This window comes from Neopsephotus bourkii, unplaced genomic scaffold, assembly GCF_033783945.1.
Source record: "Neopsephotus bourkii isolate Nb327-2 ecotype Australia unplaced genomic scaffold, CSIRO-AGI_Nbou_v1 NB_611, whole genome shotgun sequence".
NCBI classification, from domain to species: domain Eukaryota; kingdom Metazoa; phylum Chordata; class Aves; order Psittaciformes; family Psittacidae; genus Neopsephotus; species Neopsephotus bourkii.
In genome coordinates this window covers 60,428-77,119 of record NW_026901111.1, presented here as the reverse complement: position 1 = coordinate 77,119, position 16,692 = coordinate 60,428, and the positions used below count along the sequence as shown (strand labels likewise).

The 16,692-nt window shown below is 44.8% G+C and overlaps 1 protein-coding gene across 4 annotated transcripts in view; it reads left to right on the top strand.

Annotated features, from left to right (window-relative positions):
- The window catches only part of ZDHHC3 (zinc finger DHHC-type palmitoyltransferase 3), a 34,812-nt gene extending 21,464 nt beyond the window's left edge, over nucleotides 1-13,348 (top strand). For 3 of the 4 annotated variants that reach the window (XM_061351846.1, XM_061351847.1, XM_061351845.1), the window contains 3 exons: nucleotides 1,209-1,290; nucleotides 3,222-3,352; nucleotides 12,465-13,348. In XM_061351846.1, coding sequence (XP_061207830.1) covers nucleotides 1,209-1,290; nucleotides 3,222-3,352; nucleotides 12,465-12,707 — 456 coding nt within the window. In that variant the 3' untranslated portion in view covers nucleotides 12,708-13,348. Of the gene's footprint in view, nucleotides 1-1,208; nucleotides 1,291-3,221; nucleotides 3,353-6,086; nucleotides 7,760-12,464 lie in introns of those variants that run through there. The other variant, XM_061351848.1, reaches the window with a different exon arrangement.
- Nucleotides 13,349-16,692: the final 3,344 nt, after the last annotated feature.

Below are 16,692 nucleotides of genomic sequence, written 5' to 3'. Positions count from 1 at the left end.
GAACATTACAAGTCTGGGTTTCAGTGATGCTCTGCTGTATTAATAAATCTTTTGAGACATCTGTAGGTTTGAGGAGGAATGTTGTTATAATACGAAGTACGAGGGGAAGATTTTCAGTTAAATGGAAAGGTTTACTGTTGTGTGGTTTACTTTGTTAGGATGTGAATTGCAGAACAAAACAAATCCCATTTCTTTCTCTTGAACAAGGCTTTTTCTCACCATGAGGAATGAGCTAGGTGTTTTAATCCTATCAAAAGGATTTCTGTTTCTGCTCAAACTGACATCTACTTTTAAGCAGGCTATATTAAACACTTCATGTAGTTGAGAGAAACAAATCAAAGGTGGCTGGTTTTGTTCATGTTTACTTTTGAGACCTGAGGAGGTGAAAGAATGGCAGCACATTCAATCTGCAAGATAAACCAAAATGCTCTCCTAGCACCTTTTACTGCTTCCACAGGGGGTTCTTGTAGCAAGATCTCTCGCACATCTCTGCTGGCCCTTGTCAGAGTCTATAGGTTCAGGAGAGTCAACTTTTTAGCCCTGTCTTGGTAAATTGTAGTGTATGTGTAGCATTGAATATAGTTTAAATCTTTTTGTTACAAAGCTAAGACCTAATTTAAACCAGAAAGGGTTAAATACAAAGTATTAAAGCTTGAAAGAAACTTTCTGTGCCAGTGTCTGCCTCAGGGGAAAATACTTGTTAAAATAAAAGAAGATACAAAAATTCTGAAACTCATGCTGGAAAATAGATAAAGTGCTTAAAGTGGCATTTTGTGGTTAAAGCAGATTAGCTGTTGTTTCTCTGGGAAGCTATAGAGCTCTCAAGGATAAAGATGTAAGCTCTGAAAGCATGATGCCTTGATGTCAGTGTTGCTTTTCTCTGAAGGCTGTGCTGTGCTCAGCAGAGATAAAGACAAGTTACCTGTGCGAAGGCTGTACTGGGGTGCAGGAGCTGGGTTTGGGTCCAACTGGTTTGAGTTAAGCAGTCTCCCTCTTGTTCACTGTTTTAAGGCTGTTAGTAAAGGCAGAATGAATCTGTATAGTCTTGGCCAGCTTCAGGATGTTTGTTAGGGGAGATGGGAGGGCTTGGTGGGGTTTGGGTTGTTTTTTAAATTGTAACACTTTTGCTTTATTTAAAGTGTTTGGAAGATTTAGCATTTTAGTCTTTAAACTTACCTGATGCCTATATTACCTCCTTTATTTTTCAGATGTATATAGCACTGATTTCCCTGCATGCTCTAATCATGGTGGGATTTCACTTCTTGTATTGCTTTGAAGAAGACTGGACAAGTGAGTACTAACAAAACACCTCATTAAAATACCAGATGCAGTTTGCTTGTAATGCAACCCCTTTTTAAGCTGGTTTCAGAAGAATGCTATGAGGGCTCTGCTATGCAACTTGGTTTATGATCAGTCTTGGAACTTCATAATTCTTTCTGACATGCTGGGGTGTCTGTCCTGAAAAGTCCTGTTTCCACTTAAGCCCAATACTGCCTGGGAAGAAGGTGAGATATAAACACACCGAGATAGTATATGGAATCATAGAATGGTTTGGGTTGGAAGGGCCCTTAAGATCATCCAGTTCCAGCCCCCTGCCATGGGCAGGGACACCTCACATTAGAGCAGGTTGCTCCAAGCCCTGTCCAACCTGGCCTTGAACACTGCCAGGAATGGGGCATTTCCCGCTTCTTTGGGCAACCTGTGTCAATTCCTGACAATGTCCAATAATCACCTGTGTCATGAACTCAGCACTGATTTCCTGAATGCTAGAACAAGATAAGAAGAATGTGTCTGCTTTTTTACAAGGGGAATGTGAATCATTCTTACAAGACTACCAGAAAAACATGCTAACTCAGATCCAAAATCCATGCTCGTAAGAACAAATAATTCCCTTCCATAGGAAAATGGAGAATTAAAAAAACAAACAAAACAACCCAAATAACTGAATAAAAATGGCACAGACAAAGAAAAATCCCAACCCTCTCTCTGGAGCAGCCAGCGAGGAAATGCTCACAAAGCCAGTTAAGATGTTTTGAAAAACACAAATGGATGTAGGAAATCGTCTAGGTAATGCTGAATCAAGCGGGAGGCTGTCAAGGAGTATGTGTGCAGCTGCATGTGCTGCTTGTGGATTGTTTTGGAAAAGCATTGGCTTTGTTTTTCTTGGAATCTCAGTCATGTCATTCAGCCTAATGACTGCTTTTGGTTTATCATACTGGAGAGGATGGGTACATTTATACATAGGAACTGAATTCGACAAGGTGGTTCAGTAGTTCAGAACTTGGTAAAACAGCTGCCAGCTGTCACTGAGAACATCTGGATTTGACTACAGTGGCTACAGGGGAAGGATACATCAAAGGATAATTTCCTTTGCCTGCTTTCCCAGAGCTTGTGTCTATGAGGGAAGCAGTTTCCCACCTGGTCCAAGTTTAGAGGGCAGAACAGAGCTGTTATGAGAGACAGGTTTGCTGTTCCAGCTGCCTTGGATTTGTGTTGGCTATATTGGCCCCTGATTCTGGTGTATCTGTTAAAGCTTAACATGAGAAAAACAGGAGCGTTTGGTGATACTCATTCTTGGATTTCAGAGGTGTTCTGATATTTAGAACACTCAGCACAACACTGCCCTGTAATGCATTCCTTCCCATTCCTCTCTTCTGTTCCCCTTTCATAGCTGCCTTCTCAGATATTTTTGCAGCTCTTACTTTAGTTTGCACTATAGAGAATGAAGAAAAACAAGAATTTGGCTTAGTCTGCCCTTCTTTAGGCTACAACAGAGCAGTTACAAAAGGAGGTGTGCTCTGGGTTTATGTTGGTGCTCAGAAATAATTACCCTGGAAATTTTTAATTGACTTTATCACTGTGGAAAATCCATGAATATTAAGGTTTTTAAGAGAGAAGCTACATGTGCAATGGAGTAGGCTGGAGTCCTGGCAAGTGTGCTGGGGCAAACATTTAAAGGCAGAAGAAGTTGCATTCTTGAAAGTGTTACAGGGTTGGTTTTTTTGTTGGTTTTGTTTTCTTTCTAAACTTGCAGGACTGATGATTTCAGTGTTGAATATCCTGAAGAATATCAGAGCTTCCCCATGAACCTTTCTGAGAGTAGTGCTCATATCATTTATTATGACTGTTTGAGTATGGAAAACTCATGGTTTAGCATGTGTTTTGCAGCTGCTGCATTACCTGACCTCTTCCCTTCCAACTCTGTTGCTTTGTCTTCACAGAATGCAGTTCCTTCTCTCCGCCAACTACAGTGATTCTTCTCATCCTCTTGTGTTTTGAGGCTCTCCTATTCCTCATCTTCACCTCGGTTATGTTTGGGACCCAAGTACACTCCATCTGCACTGATGAAACGGTGGGTGTCTCACGCACTCCTTTACCCTATCTCTCACCATTTGTAGAAACAGTGAAGGGCTAAAACACCTAGATGAGGCCCTCAGTGACATGGTTTAGTGGTGGACTTGGCAGTGCTGAGGAACTGTTGGATTTGATGATCTTAAAGGTCTTTTCCAACCTTAATGATTTTATGATTCTACTTTGTTGCACAAGGAGTTAATGTATGTGTACCCTTTGAGGAAAGATCCAGTGTAATAAACTGAGCTGGCCTAGTGCTGGATCATGCTCTGTAAAGGTTGCTGTGAGAGGTAGTGTACACCTGTGTACTGGCTGGAATGCTGTGTTGACAGTACCTCTGACTACTATAGGTAGTATGTGTCCCTGTGGAATCAAGAACCTTTTTCCTTTAATTACACTCTTTTTCATTGGTGTTGTCTCAAATTCAGCTGTGTTTCCCCTGGTGTCACTATTTACAGCTTTATGTGCTGCAAAGCCAAGATAAGTAGGTGGGGGAGGGAGATATATGTATGTGTGTGTGTATATATATATATATGCACACATATAAGCACACACACCCCCCCACACACACACTTCTTTTAGTCCAGAAGACTACCATTTCTTTCCATATTAAGCAGTTGAAAAACACTTACCAGAGTGAAGAAGAAAAGGAGTGGAGTAGGCTCATGGAAGCCTGGTGGGTACAGTCTGCTGTCATTCCCAGTCCTGCAATGGCACAGTAGAGGTTACATAGCAGTGTTGTGGTCCATTGCATATCCCTGCGTTTGTCCTGTTCCGTAAAGATGGAGCTGGTGACTCCTGGGGATGTTCCCACTCTTGTGGTTACTGCCAACCTTCACCAAGCATGCTCAGACACCTGCAGTGGTTGAAGAGAAGTGGTAGTCTGAAAAGAGTGACAACTCTTCCTCCCCTGCCTCCTTCAGTTTTCTTTCCCCTTCACTTGATTGCCCATGGCCAGTTGAAGCTAGAATAGGTATTTTTGCTGCCAGTGGAGAGATGTGACTGGCATTATAGACTGCAGGAACCCATCACTCCCAAGTCTTTTTTGCAGTTCTTTTCTTAATGCTTGGCTTCTGCAAGAGGCTGATGTTCACACTGTGGCTCTTGTGTGTTCAGAGAAAGACTTCAGAACAAGAAAGACTTGTTCTTTCTGCTGGGGAGAGCCCCAGGAAGAAGTATAGGGTCATACAGAACAACAGGATCCTGCCAAGCTTGAGTGTATCAGTAAGGGTGTAAATTAGCAATGCTGCCTGTGAAATCATCATTGGAATTTTCTTTCTTTGAAACCTCTTGAGAACTTTCAGAAGCTGCTTCCTACAGCTGGGCAGTAAGTCCCCTGATGTTCACCTTCCCCTCAAATTCGGGATCTCACAGATGTTAAAGGAACACCACCACATTCTAATATAGACATGAAGTATGGTCTGCCCCTGTTGGTTGTGGGGTTTCATTTTTGGTTTCAATATATACTAGTGATTTTGCTCTGTAGAATGTGTTATTGTTGATTTGCTAGCATTGAGCTAGCTGTGTCTGGCAAGCAATCAGTTTTAAGGAGAGGAATATTTCCAGGTGAAATTCTTTTTGGTGTGGTCTCTTGCAGTGTTTTACTTCACATTTTAGAACCAGTGCTGTGTCTTGCCCTTCCTCACCTTTATTTTCCCCATCTTATGTATGCTTTCCCACAGGGATTGTTCCTTTCTGCCCGAAAGGACCCAGAACCACATTATTTTCCTGCTGTCTCTAGAGGTGACATTACCAGGGATCAGCACAACTTGCAGATGACCCATGTTGTTTTCTGCAGAGCTCCCAGAATCAGTAATTTGAGACACACAGATGTATTACAGTGCATTAATCTATAACAGGGGAGAGACATGTAGGTCAGGAGAAGCTTACCTTGCAAAAGATCTGCAGTTACGGAACAGAGTGATCTTCCTGGTGCTGCTGTCCATGGAAGAGTGATGCTCTTCAGTGACTGCATTCATTCTGCTTCTGTGGCAGCCAGGCATAGCTTCTCTGAAAGACCAAACTCATGGTTTTTAGACACAATACGGGTAACTTTTACATTTTCTTAATGATTAACTAGGGAATGTTTCACCTGGCTGCTTCATGGTTTGTTTTTGTTCTCCCTCTAACCTTTACTAAACAATGCCAGTGGTTTCTCTCAAATCAGTATCTTATTTAACCTCTTCTCCCAGCTGTCAGCCCATGCATGGTTTAGCAGTGGCTCTAATGAAACATTAAGAGGCACCAGGTAGACTCAGCTACACTGAGCCATGGGCACTTCCTGAACTTGCTTGGTGAACCTGGGAGCATTAAAGAGATTGTCTTTGGGTTTGGGGTTTTTTTGTCTGCAAGCTTACGATGGTTTCCTCTCAAACTTTTCCATCTGGTTAGTACACAATGTTCAGCCATTAAAGCACATCCTTTTTGGTTGAGTTTCGGTGGTGGGGTCTTTCAAATTGACATGGGGGCAATTGGATGGCAGATTTTGAAAGGTTTATGAAACAGCTAAGCTGGAACAAGATGAAAATAATTTTATTTCTGAGGAATACTTTCTATCCTTACTATTTTTTTTTTAGTATAAAACAATGAAAAGAAAAGGAAAGGCAGGATAGATGCCTTATTTTACTTACTCCAGCCTTTGGATCAAAAGGGGTAACTGAGAGTAGACCTTTCCCCAAATCCAGAACTACCAAAATCTGAGTGTTTGACTGAAAATGTGATATTTCTGTTTTCAGGGAATAGAACAGTTGAAAAAGGAAGAGAGAAGATGGGCTAAAAAAACAAAATGGATGAACATGAAAGCAGTATTTGGCCATCCGTTCTCTATAGCATGGCTTAGCCCATTCGCAACACCAGACCAAGGAAAAGCAGACCCGTACCAGTATGTGGTCTGAGGAATTCCTGACCAGCATTTCCACTAAGATAGAAACATATTACAGCACTACTGCTACAAATTTTCCATGAATGTTTCAAACAAAAAGCAAAACAAACTTTTTTATGTCTATTCAATGGCTGATAATTGCAGAGTCAAAAAAAACAAAGGGCCCTGTATTTCACAATATCAATTGGAGATCTCTGGCTGAAAGTGCTGCTGCTTTTCTTACCCCCCCCTTCCCTTCTTTTTCTTTCTCTCTTTTTTTTTCCCCCTTTTTTTTTTTTTTTATATTTTAATTTTGTTAACTTCCCTGGCATTTGTTTCTCTCTGCTTTCTGTATGGCATAACTAATGTGAAGGGGATCCTCTTTCTCTGTTGTGCCCCACCTCTTCTGAGTGGATTCTCATGCTGTCCTCCTGACTGTGATGAGCTCTTTGGAAGACATATGAGTGCCAACAGCCCTTCACAGATACCTTTGGACTTCCTGAAGGAGCACATTGCTCTTTCATAAGTGAACTTGATCGGGGCAGCAGACACTTCACTTACCAAAAGGTGCAAGACAAGAACGCAGCACTGCAAGAGGGCCAGTTGACCTGGTGATCACATACAGTACTTAACATATTGCCAACACCAGTTCCCACCCCACCCTCCTTTTTCCTTCCAGGCACAGAACTGATTCCATCTTTCTGCATTGTTTTGTCTGTTCCCTCCCTGGTGTGCAGGAAATTGTTGCCCTCTTAGGATAATGGTGGCAGATTTAGAAGACTCTTTGGATTATTAAATGCCTTACACTTTGCAGGAAAGAAAGAAATCTAATTTCCAAGTGTTTAGAATAGCAGAATCATGTTTGTGTGTGTTTGTCTTGGTAATGACTTGTTAGAGCAATGCCTGCTAAACAGTGTTAACGTGAAAAACTGACCTGAATGCCTAGATTACTATAAAGACTGATACTGATGGGATGTGTAGGTGTCCTGGGGTGATGGATTCTATACTCTCAGCGTTGCCCTGGTTTAGAGCTTTGTAAATCTTTTCTCATACTTGTGCATACATGTGTAGGTGTGTAAGCACGCACATGTATGTGTGAGTGTTTTAAATTGGGAAATAGTTATGGTAAGGAGCATGCATACCCTTATGAGCTGTGTGGTGATGCAAGTGGGAGGGACAGAAGGCATTCCAAAACCAGGTAGAGCTAACCCATTCTTAACTACAGCTGACAGTTTGTGTTCAGGCAGGAGCTCTATTATAGTTTTGGATCGTGATTCCTGTGGGCTCATCAAATGAATTGCAAGCAAAGGAAAAATACAACTCAGCTGTGTCCATGACTTCCAAGGAATCTTTGCTTTCCTTGGTTTAAGATGAAATGGGATTTTTTTTGTTTAGATTGCTTCAAAGCCATGGGGGAAGGGAGGGAAATCAGGGAAGGAGAAACCGAATGGATGTCTCATTTTGGAAGTAATGTGAATGCTGCATCTTTTCAATCTGTCAATGCTTCCATATGGAAAACAAATGCAATAAAACTTTTCCAAAAACTTGTTTGCTTGTTCTTACTTTTTCTTCCCTTCCAATGTTGGCAAAAGTCTGTCGTGATTTTCTGAGCTTTCACTTCTGTGCACAAGCAGGCACATAAAGGTTAACTGAGTAGTCAACTTTTATGTTTAAAAGTGGGTTAATCACTAGTACACTGATCTGTTCATCAGTGGGTTTATTTCAGCACTTGGAAGAGGCTGTTAGTAACTGCTCTGCTGTGTAAGAGGGCTGTTTCTACAGTCCTTGCTCAGGGTACATCAGGAGTAGGTTGTCATGTCTGCTGCAGGACTGCGTGGAACATGGAAGGAACCACAGGCTGCACTTGCACCTTGGTGGGAAGAGCCACGTGAAGGAAACGTGGCTTTTCATACGTGTTCCCTTCACAAAGAGAAGTTCAGGAAGAGTTTAGGTGTAATCTCAACTGAAAGACATGCAGGTGGCAACTTGAACTGGTAGAGTCCAGCCCTAAAGCTGCCTTGACGCAAAATCAAGGCTTTAGTCACCCAGGCCATTACAAGTGAATGCATCTCTGTACCCGTCATTGCTTTAAAACTTGTTTTGATTATGAATTCCACTTGTGCACATTCCAGTTTTGGTTTATTTTAATCACCCTTATTCACTGTGTAGTCCGGAGGAAGGTTGGTTGTTCTAGCATCTTGACTGTTGTGAAAAAGTATGTAATTACTGTCTTTCTTGCTTCAAACAGCTGCAGATTCTTAAACAGCATTATATAGTATGGATATTTTCAGTCAAACTGCTTTCATTGTAAGTGAAGCATCATCTCAGCTTGCAGAAATGTCCATTGGTATCTGGTGTGTGTGTGAGTAACTGGGGGTCCTCAGTTTTACTTGCACTGTATGACTTGGTGGTACAATTTGGTGGGATTTGAATGATACTAAGTGCAAGTATTACTATGAGCAAGGCAGACTTACCCATCTGCTCATGAAAAGCTTTTCCTTGGGGAGGGCTCCTTAATTTCAGGTGCTAGTTCTGATTTAACATGGCCAAAAATTGAAGGATAAACTCAGTCAGAGGCAAGTGACTTCTTTTGCAAAGCTAAATGATGCTTCAAGCAGAAAAGAGTAAGGGAACTGCTGTAGGAAAAGTCTGCCTTAACCATGATTCCTGCTGGCAATGCTGCTTGTGTCTTCCCCTTAACAGACAAATTGTTACTGTGCTTTGCCTTTTCTCTTTGCTCTTTCCTGTTGGTTTTTCTCTTAAAATGAACTAACACATCTCTTCTAACATGCAAGAGCTGTTCTGCAGATCGCTTCGGGGCAGGCCACGCAGCCCGGCTTCCTCCTCTGGCACTGCAGGAGCTGATACTGAGGGCAGTAGTGGGAGAAACAGGGTCTATCCGACAGCATCACAGTGGTAACAAGTCAACCTTGTCCTACTGTCCCCGTGGTTGCAATGGTGTGTCTCTTACTGAAATGGGAGCGTTTAGTATTTTATAGTTCTTGATGTATGTCTTCTCTTTTCAGTATTTGTTCAAAAATATGTAATTGGGAAGAGCAAAAGATGACCGGACGAGGGGTGATGGGCTCAAATTGAAACAGTTCAGGTTAGATCTAAGGCAGAAGATCTTCCCTATGAGGGTGCTGAGGCGCTGGCACAGGGTGCCCAGAGAAGCTGTGGCTACCCCATCCCTGGCAGTGTTCAAGGCCAGGTTGGACACAGGGGCTTGGAGCAAGCTGCTGTGGTGGAAAGGGTCCCTGCCTGTGGCAGGAGGTTGGAACTGGATGATTTTAAGGTCCTTTCCAACCCAAACCAGTCTGGGTTTCTGTGATTTCTGAGCCCTTGGGTTTTTTTTAATGCAAAGCTGCGAAACAGGTGTCACTTTCATTTGAAATACAAAATTATCACTTTCTAAAATAATGGTGAGAGATTCTGGGTAAATGTATCTTAAAAAAGAAAAAAGGCTTTCATTAACCAGTCACGAAATGCCTGCAGCAGTTGTGCATTCCTTCCACCCCCCCGCTTTGGTTTATATTTATGGCAAAACCTCACACCCTACTGACCGTGGGGCAAGCAGCCAAAACTAGATCAGGATGCAACTTTGAATACTTCTGCTTGGTTTTCGTATGTGCTGTGAAGGGATTAGTGAGGTCAGGCTGGGAGAGAGAAAGTATGTCCCTGCCTAATCCGGCATTAGTACAACCTCAGTCTGACCTTGCCTTGCTTAGGACATGCTCTTTGGAGGAGGTGAATGATGGTTGTTTTGGGAGGGAAGAACAGGATTGCTGCCCGGAAGTCATTAAAATCCTTATTCCCAATCTAGACACCAGTGTGGATTGAAATGGGTTACACACATGACTGACAGCAGAGTTAAAGCTTGTGCTAATGGGGAAGGGTTTAAGTGTGTGGTGTCTGTTTCTCCTCCTGCCCTGTGCTGCTTGTTTTCCTTCTCTCTAGATACTCACACCGTAAGCGCTGCAGCCTCCGTGCCGGGTTGTTACTAACGCATTAGAAACCGCTAAGGAACAGCTGACAGCCAAAGGTGGTCTCCTGCTTCGAGCTGCAGAAGCATCTCCCTCTTGGTTGCAAAGCTGCAGGGTGCTGGAGGAGGAGCATCCTGAAGGGAAAACACATGGTAGTGCTAAAATGCTTTGTCAAAGCTCTGCTGTGCTGTGCACCAAGCATTGCAACCCAAGGGGCCAGAGGCTGCAAGAGATGTTCCCAGTGGAAAGTGCACATTGGCGATCTTGGGAGCAGAGCCAAGGGACACGTGCCTGTGCTTAGCGATGCAAGATGCGTGTTTGTCCTTTGGGACTGGAATTTCTGCAACTCTGAAGGCTGCAGTTTTGGTCTTGCCACGTTTATTTCTGCAGGTTCACTGCTGGATTTCATGGGGTGATGGGTTCAAACTGGAACACGGGCAGTTCAGGTTAGATCTAAGGCAGAAGCTCTTCCCTGTGAGGGTGCTGAGGCGCTGGCACAGGGTGCCCAGAGGAGCTGTGGCTGCCCCATCCCTGGCAGTGTTCAAGGCCAGGTTGGACACAGGGGCTTGGAGCAAGCTGCTCTGGTGTGAGGTGTCCCTGCCCATGGCAGGGGTTGGAACTGGGTGAGCTTTAAGTTCCTTCCCAACCCAAACCAGTCTGGGATTCTACAATTTCTCCTAAGTCAGCACAAGAAACGGGGCATGAATGGAGCTCACAAAGGCTTTGCATGCAAGTCTTAGATCGTTGCTCATGCTGACTCCCTGTTTTTGCAAACCCAAGCTGCTGCTCTATTGAAATGTGTTATTTCTAAGGCCCGCTGTGATGCCACTGAGCTGCTGCATGTATTCATTTCCCATCTCTGTGAAGCTTTGGAATGTTCTGTGGGTTGTTAGGGAAAATAGGCAGAAATAGAACATGGGAAGTGTCATTTTCATCCAGCTCTTCTAAAACTGCTCCTTTAAATGGTTTTAACTGAATTTCCTCATTTTATCTTCCCTGAGTGTCTCAAGACTTGGATCCAGTGTTCTTGCTTCTCTAAGAACAGTGTTTCTATGTGATCATTTGCATATCATCATGGGCATATCTTATGTAGATCTGACTCCCCTCTTACATGATACAGCTGATGGGCATACTGCCCATAGCAGTAGCCTTAGAAAAGTAGAGAGAACTTCTTAGTTCCTTGTTTCTACATGGAGAAGACAAGCAGAAAAACCTGTCACTGCCCAAATTTGATGGACCTGTTACTTAAACAGCATCACAATGTTTGCTGTACTGAGAGTGATGTTCTTGGAGGGAGAATGAGTCAGGATATTGACTGGTCTCAGTTTGACAGCTCCACTGCCACCCGTACAGTCTTGCTCACCTCCCAGAGGGTGCCCAGCCTGTGGTGTGATTTGTCTTTGACAGTTTGTTAAGTGGAAATGGTGTTCTTAAATATCTGCTCTAAATTGGCACACTGTATCCGCTTGTTCTTGTGTCAGCTTCTAGTGACAGGCCTAGATATGGCTGTGATAAATCCCTGAATACTGGAAAACATCACAGTGTTCTGCCTGTATCTGAACTATTGTAAGAATACCCAGAGAAGGTGAAATGTTCAGTTGTATTTTACTACTCCTTGGAGGAATTCAAAACCCATGCCTCCTAAAAGGATGGCTTTTAAGAAGCCATCTCTTGACCATAAAAATCAATAGCCACTGATACCAAGGTCACCACGATTCAGATTGTCCATGAATTTGGTCTTGGTTTGGGGTTTTGTTGTTAAATTTGGGGCCTACAAGGATGCTGGAGAGGGACTCTTCATCAGGGAGTGTAGCGACAGGACAAGGGGTGATGGGTTCAAACTGAAACAGGGGAAGTTCAGGTTAGATCTAAGGAAGAAGTTCTTTATTGTGAGGGTGCTGAGGCGCTGGCACAGGGTGCCCAGAGAAGCTGTGGCTGCCCCATCCCTGGCAGTGTTCAAGGCCAGGTTGGACACAGGGGCTTGGAGCAACCTGGTGTGGTGTGAGGTGTCCCTGCCTGTAGCAGGGGGTTGGAACTGGATGACTTTAAGGTCCTTTCCAACCCAAACCAGTCTGGGATTCTATAATGAAACTCTCTGTTACCTAGGACATCCGTCTTCATTGTTAACTAAAACTAGAATGACATGCTGGCTAGAGGTAGGATAGTTAGGAATATATATATATATAGATATTTTTGCACCTGCTACAGCAGTTGATGCCCAAATACCTGCTATAAACATGAAACAACCCAGAACTCTTCTCTTCTTGCAGGGTATTGAGCGTCTCAAGAATCAGAAGCCAACCTGGGAGAGGACCAGCGGCTGGGAAGGAATGAAGCTGGCGTTCGGTGGTGCCTTCTCCTTGGGTTGGTTCAACCCCTTTTCACACCTGAACTGCAAGAGCCCAGCACCAGCCGAAGCGGTGGCACCAGCTCCTGCATCTGCAATAATGACCCAAGAAGAAATCGAGCAGTTTCTCGCTCGGGACGTTGCCGTCCAAGTGTTACATGAATAAGCAAAGCATCCTCCACTGTGTCAGGAGCATCTTCTGGGTGGTTTCTGTTTCAGTAACTACTTGTGCCGGAGATTCAAAGGTTTGGGGTTTTTAACAGGCTTTTGGTGCATTAAGAAATTCAGGGGTGTTTCTCTGGAAGCCAGGTACAGCACTCGTGGTGAGCTCCTTCCCAGACCTGCGTCCACTCCGTTATTGATCTTCTCTTACTTGGCCTGTAAGGAAAGCGTGTCAGTGTTGGATGGATTGGTCCCAGCTCCCAGAGGTGTGCAGTCCTCAGGAGTCTGGTTAATCTTTTGTTCTCACAGCCTTTTGGACAGCTAAATGATAAGCTCTGTTTATCATTTGCTGAGATTAGACAGATTAGCGCAGCTCCAAAGGTTTTCCTGAAAAACACATCCTTTTTAGCTCATCCCATGGATGCTGCCTCTGGATTATGCAAACCGCTGGTGCTCAGGTTTTAGCAGAGGTGGGATATGGGATTGTGGTTGCAGCAAATGGGTGACCTGTCACCGGGAGTAATTCCTTTGGGCTCTGGAATATCTCCAGGGGTGAATTCTTAACCCTCTGTGCTCGTGGGCTGCCCAAGGCTGGTTGGTGGTGCTTGCTTGAGCAGTGGTGGTGGTGGTGGTCCAGGAGAGCAGGAATGTTTGCCCACGAAGCAAAGAGTGGGTAAATACTGGCTGAGTCATGGAGCTGCTGGTGGGGGGAAAGTTTCCACCCTGGGGCTGTGGTTCATTAGCACATAGGACACATGGAATGAATGGGAGCAGCCCGGAACGCAGGCACATGGTCTAGGCCAAGCACCAGGACTGTTTCTGTGGTCAAAGGAGAGAGGGAGACATGGGCATTGTGCTGCTGGAGGTACTGGCTCTCTCCATTTGACTTGTCTAATTTAATCTGTTTCTTTTCTTGGTAGCTGCTTAGTTGAGACTGAATATCACCTCTTAACCTTACTGGTGTTTAACCTTGTCCTGTTGGGTTTTGCCAGCAGGGTTTCCTTACACTCATTTTACAGTCAGCTCCTGGTGAACACTGGTAAACCCGTGGATGAATCCTGTATTGCTCAAGGAAGGTGGCAATATTTGCAGCAGAATCATGCAGAGGTGACACCAGCCTCTGCATCCAAATCAAGCTACAAACACTCGGCGTGCTCCAGATGTCAATGCAGCTTTAATTGACACTGTTCTTCACTTTTAGTTTGCTGTCTCCCTTAGCATCATTGTCAGTACATTTTGCAGGGTATCAGAAATGTGATCCTGGTTTTCCCCCCACAGGACATCCGTCTCCCCCTCCCCTGCAACATGGACCAAAGATAATTCTTCCCCTTGAACATAAGAGAAAGGAGTCTGGGGGTTGAGAGCTTGGTACCTATATGAAGGTCTTACTACTAACCAAGGTTGGATAAAGCCTTGGGTGATACGGTTTAGTGTGAGGTGTCCCTGCCCATGGCAGGGGGTTGGAACTGGGTGATCTTAAGGTCCTTTCCAACCCTAACTGTTCTATGATTCTAACTGAAGCCACACCAAATGGGATTTGTGCAAGACTTTTTTTCTATCCCCTTTCTCCCTTTCCAAAAAAGCATCTTAAAATCTATTAATGGACGGGTTGGACAGTGCCTTGAGTGGCATGGTCCAGTGCGAGGTGTCCCTGCCCATAGCAGGGGGTTGGAACTGGGTGATCTTAAGGTCCTTTCCAACCCAGACCATTCTATGGTTCTATGACATTCAGGGCTACTGTGCAGGGGTGAGATTCATTCCTGGCCTTGTCCTCTGCCCCAGCAATCCCTTCTTCTAGCAAAGGGACTGGGAGCAAGCAGGATGCTGTGGCTGTTAGGAGCACAGCTTGGTGAAAACCCAAGGGGTGTTTCCAAACAGTCATCCCATTCCCTGTCCCCTCTGGATGTCTCCTCTTTGTCAATGCAAAATAGACTTAGAAAAAATCATTAGGAATATAATGTGTATTTATAAAAACCTTTATAAAGGGAAACACTGCATCTGGGGGCAGCTGAGGCGTCCTCTCATGTTGTTTGGACCTGAGGTCTTGAATGTCTTTGCTCTGTGCAGCAGTGGGGTAGTGAGGGAAGAAGCTCTCCTGCTTTTGCACCAGCCTACATCCCTCCCTGTCAGCATCCCACAGGAAAGGGACATCAGGAACCTAGATCTTTAAGGGATTTCCTACACAGAGAAATAGGGATGTTGAAGGAGGAAGAGTGTCCTTTTTACCTCATGTTTTCTAATTCTGGCTTTGCATCCAGTTAACTTCCCTGCCTCCAGTGCATGTCTGCAGTGGGAATGGTACCTCAGGGTCCTGGGGAGAGAAAGTGGGGAATGGCTGATGCTCACCTTGAGGCAGGCATGGGGGGACATCAGCTTGATGATGGTGATGGTCTTTCTGTAGAGATCCCTTTGATCTGGTTCTAGGTCAGCTTGGCTCCTGTTTGCTTCTCTCCTGCTCTTGTTGGAGTGCGTATTTTGGTGATGCTTCTAAGGATGCAGATCCCACTTACGTGGCTTTGGGAAGGCATGGATGGAGGTAGCATGTTTCCTCCTCCCCTTTCAAACCGGCTTCACCTCGTCAGGAGAACAAGCATCCTTCACTTCTGTTTCCCACCTCTCATGTTCTTCCTCAGGTGCTGGCATTTCTGGGTTGGGATTTTTAATATCTCAAACAGAAAAGCAGGGTGAAGAGGAGGCTGAAAGCCACAAGAACGCTTTTCCCTCCTCCAACATCATGGTTATAGTCTGAGATGGAGACATATCCATGTGCCTTATTGCAGAGCCATAAGCAGCCCTGGCTCTGATGCCCCCCCAACCCTGATATGAAGGGGTGACTTCCTGCATCCCCCAAGTCAGTTTTTCTGCTGTCTGTTGGCTGTCAGTCTCCCTTGGCCCCTTGTTCTTTCTCCCTCACCAAGTCCCTGTTACCCCTTGGTGCATCTCTTCTGTCTCGGTATAGGGCAACCATTGAAAATGACAAAGTCCTTACAAGCTGGAAGAATCTGGTTTATCCCCAGCTCTATCATCAGTCGTCCTTAATGATTACCTGGTAGCTGGACACCAAAAGCAATATTCATGACACTGAAACCAACCCTGCCGTTGTCCTTCCCTCCACATAACTCCTTGCCCCTTGGTTAATTGTGCCTTCATCTCCAGGCCATGCTGCTGTGGTCCAGGCTGGCTCACTGGGCCCTGGGGAAGGTGCTCCTTGAGATCATGCTGGTGGTGCCACCAATGTGGGGAGCCAGAGAGGATGCTCCCCATGCTGCTCAGTGCAACATCATCTGCTGGAGATCCCTGTTCTGGTGTGAGATGTTAATAGGTGACGGACAGGGTTGTGGCAGACCTTGTGCTTTTTATCTGGTGTCTTCTACAGGGGTTTTCTACGCAAGTAAAGAATTTACATCTCTTGACAATAGAGATGCGTTGCTGTTTGTAACTCCTTTTTATGCCTCCCGTCGCTCTTGTACTGATTAAAGATCTAATACTTCAACTGCCAAGGACCTCCTGCTCTTCCCTTTCCCAGAGGCACCACACACATGGACCCTGCACCACTCACCAACATGCCACTGCAGGAGGTGGCCTTGCAGGGACCCAGGATGCTATGGGCACAGGGGCTGAGGCAGCCTGACCACCTTCTGGAGCCCAACAGGTGCCTGGGTGCTCCTCCAGGGGTTCCCAAGTCTTTGACACACAAGAGAAGGTCAAACCCCTTCTTTTGCCTGTTTTCTCCTCCCTTTTCTTCTCCTAATCCCTTTTTATAAGCTGGCACATAAAATGATTGACTATTTTGTCTATGCTCACACACCACATAGACAAGGCCTTCAGTGACATGGGTTAGCGGTGGCCTTGGCACTGATGGGCAATGGTTCAACTGGGTGAGCTTAATTCAGTGGTTCTCTGATGACACGTTTCTAGGGAAGTACTGGTAACGCTGCTGCAGATTGTCCTGCTTCCAAAACATGCTCCAAACCACCCCCCCATGGAAG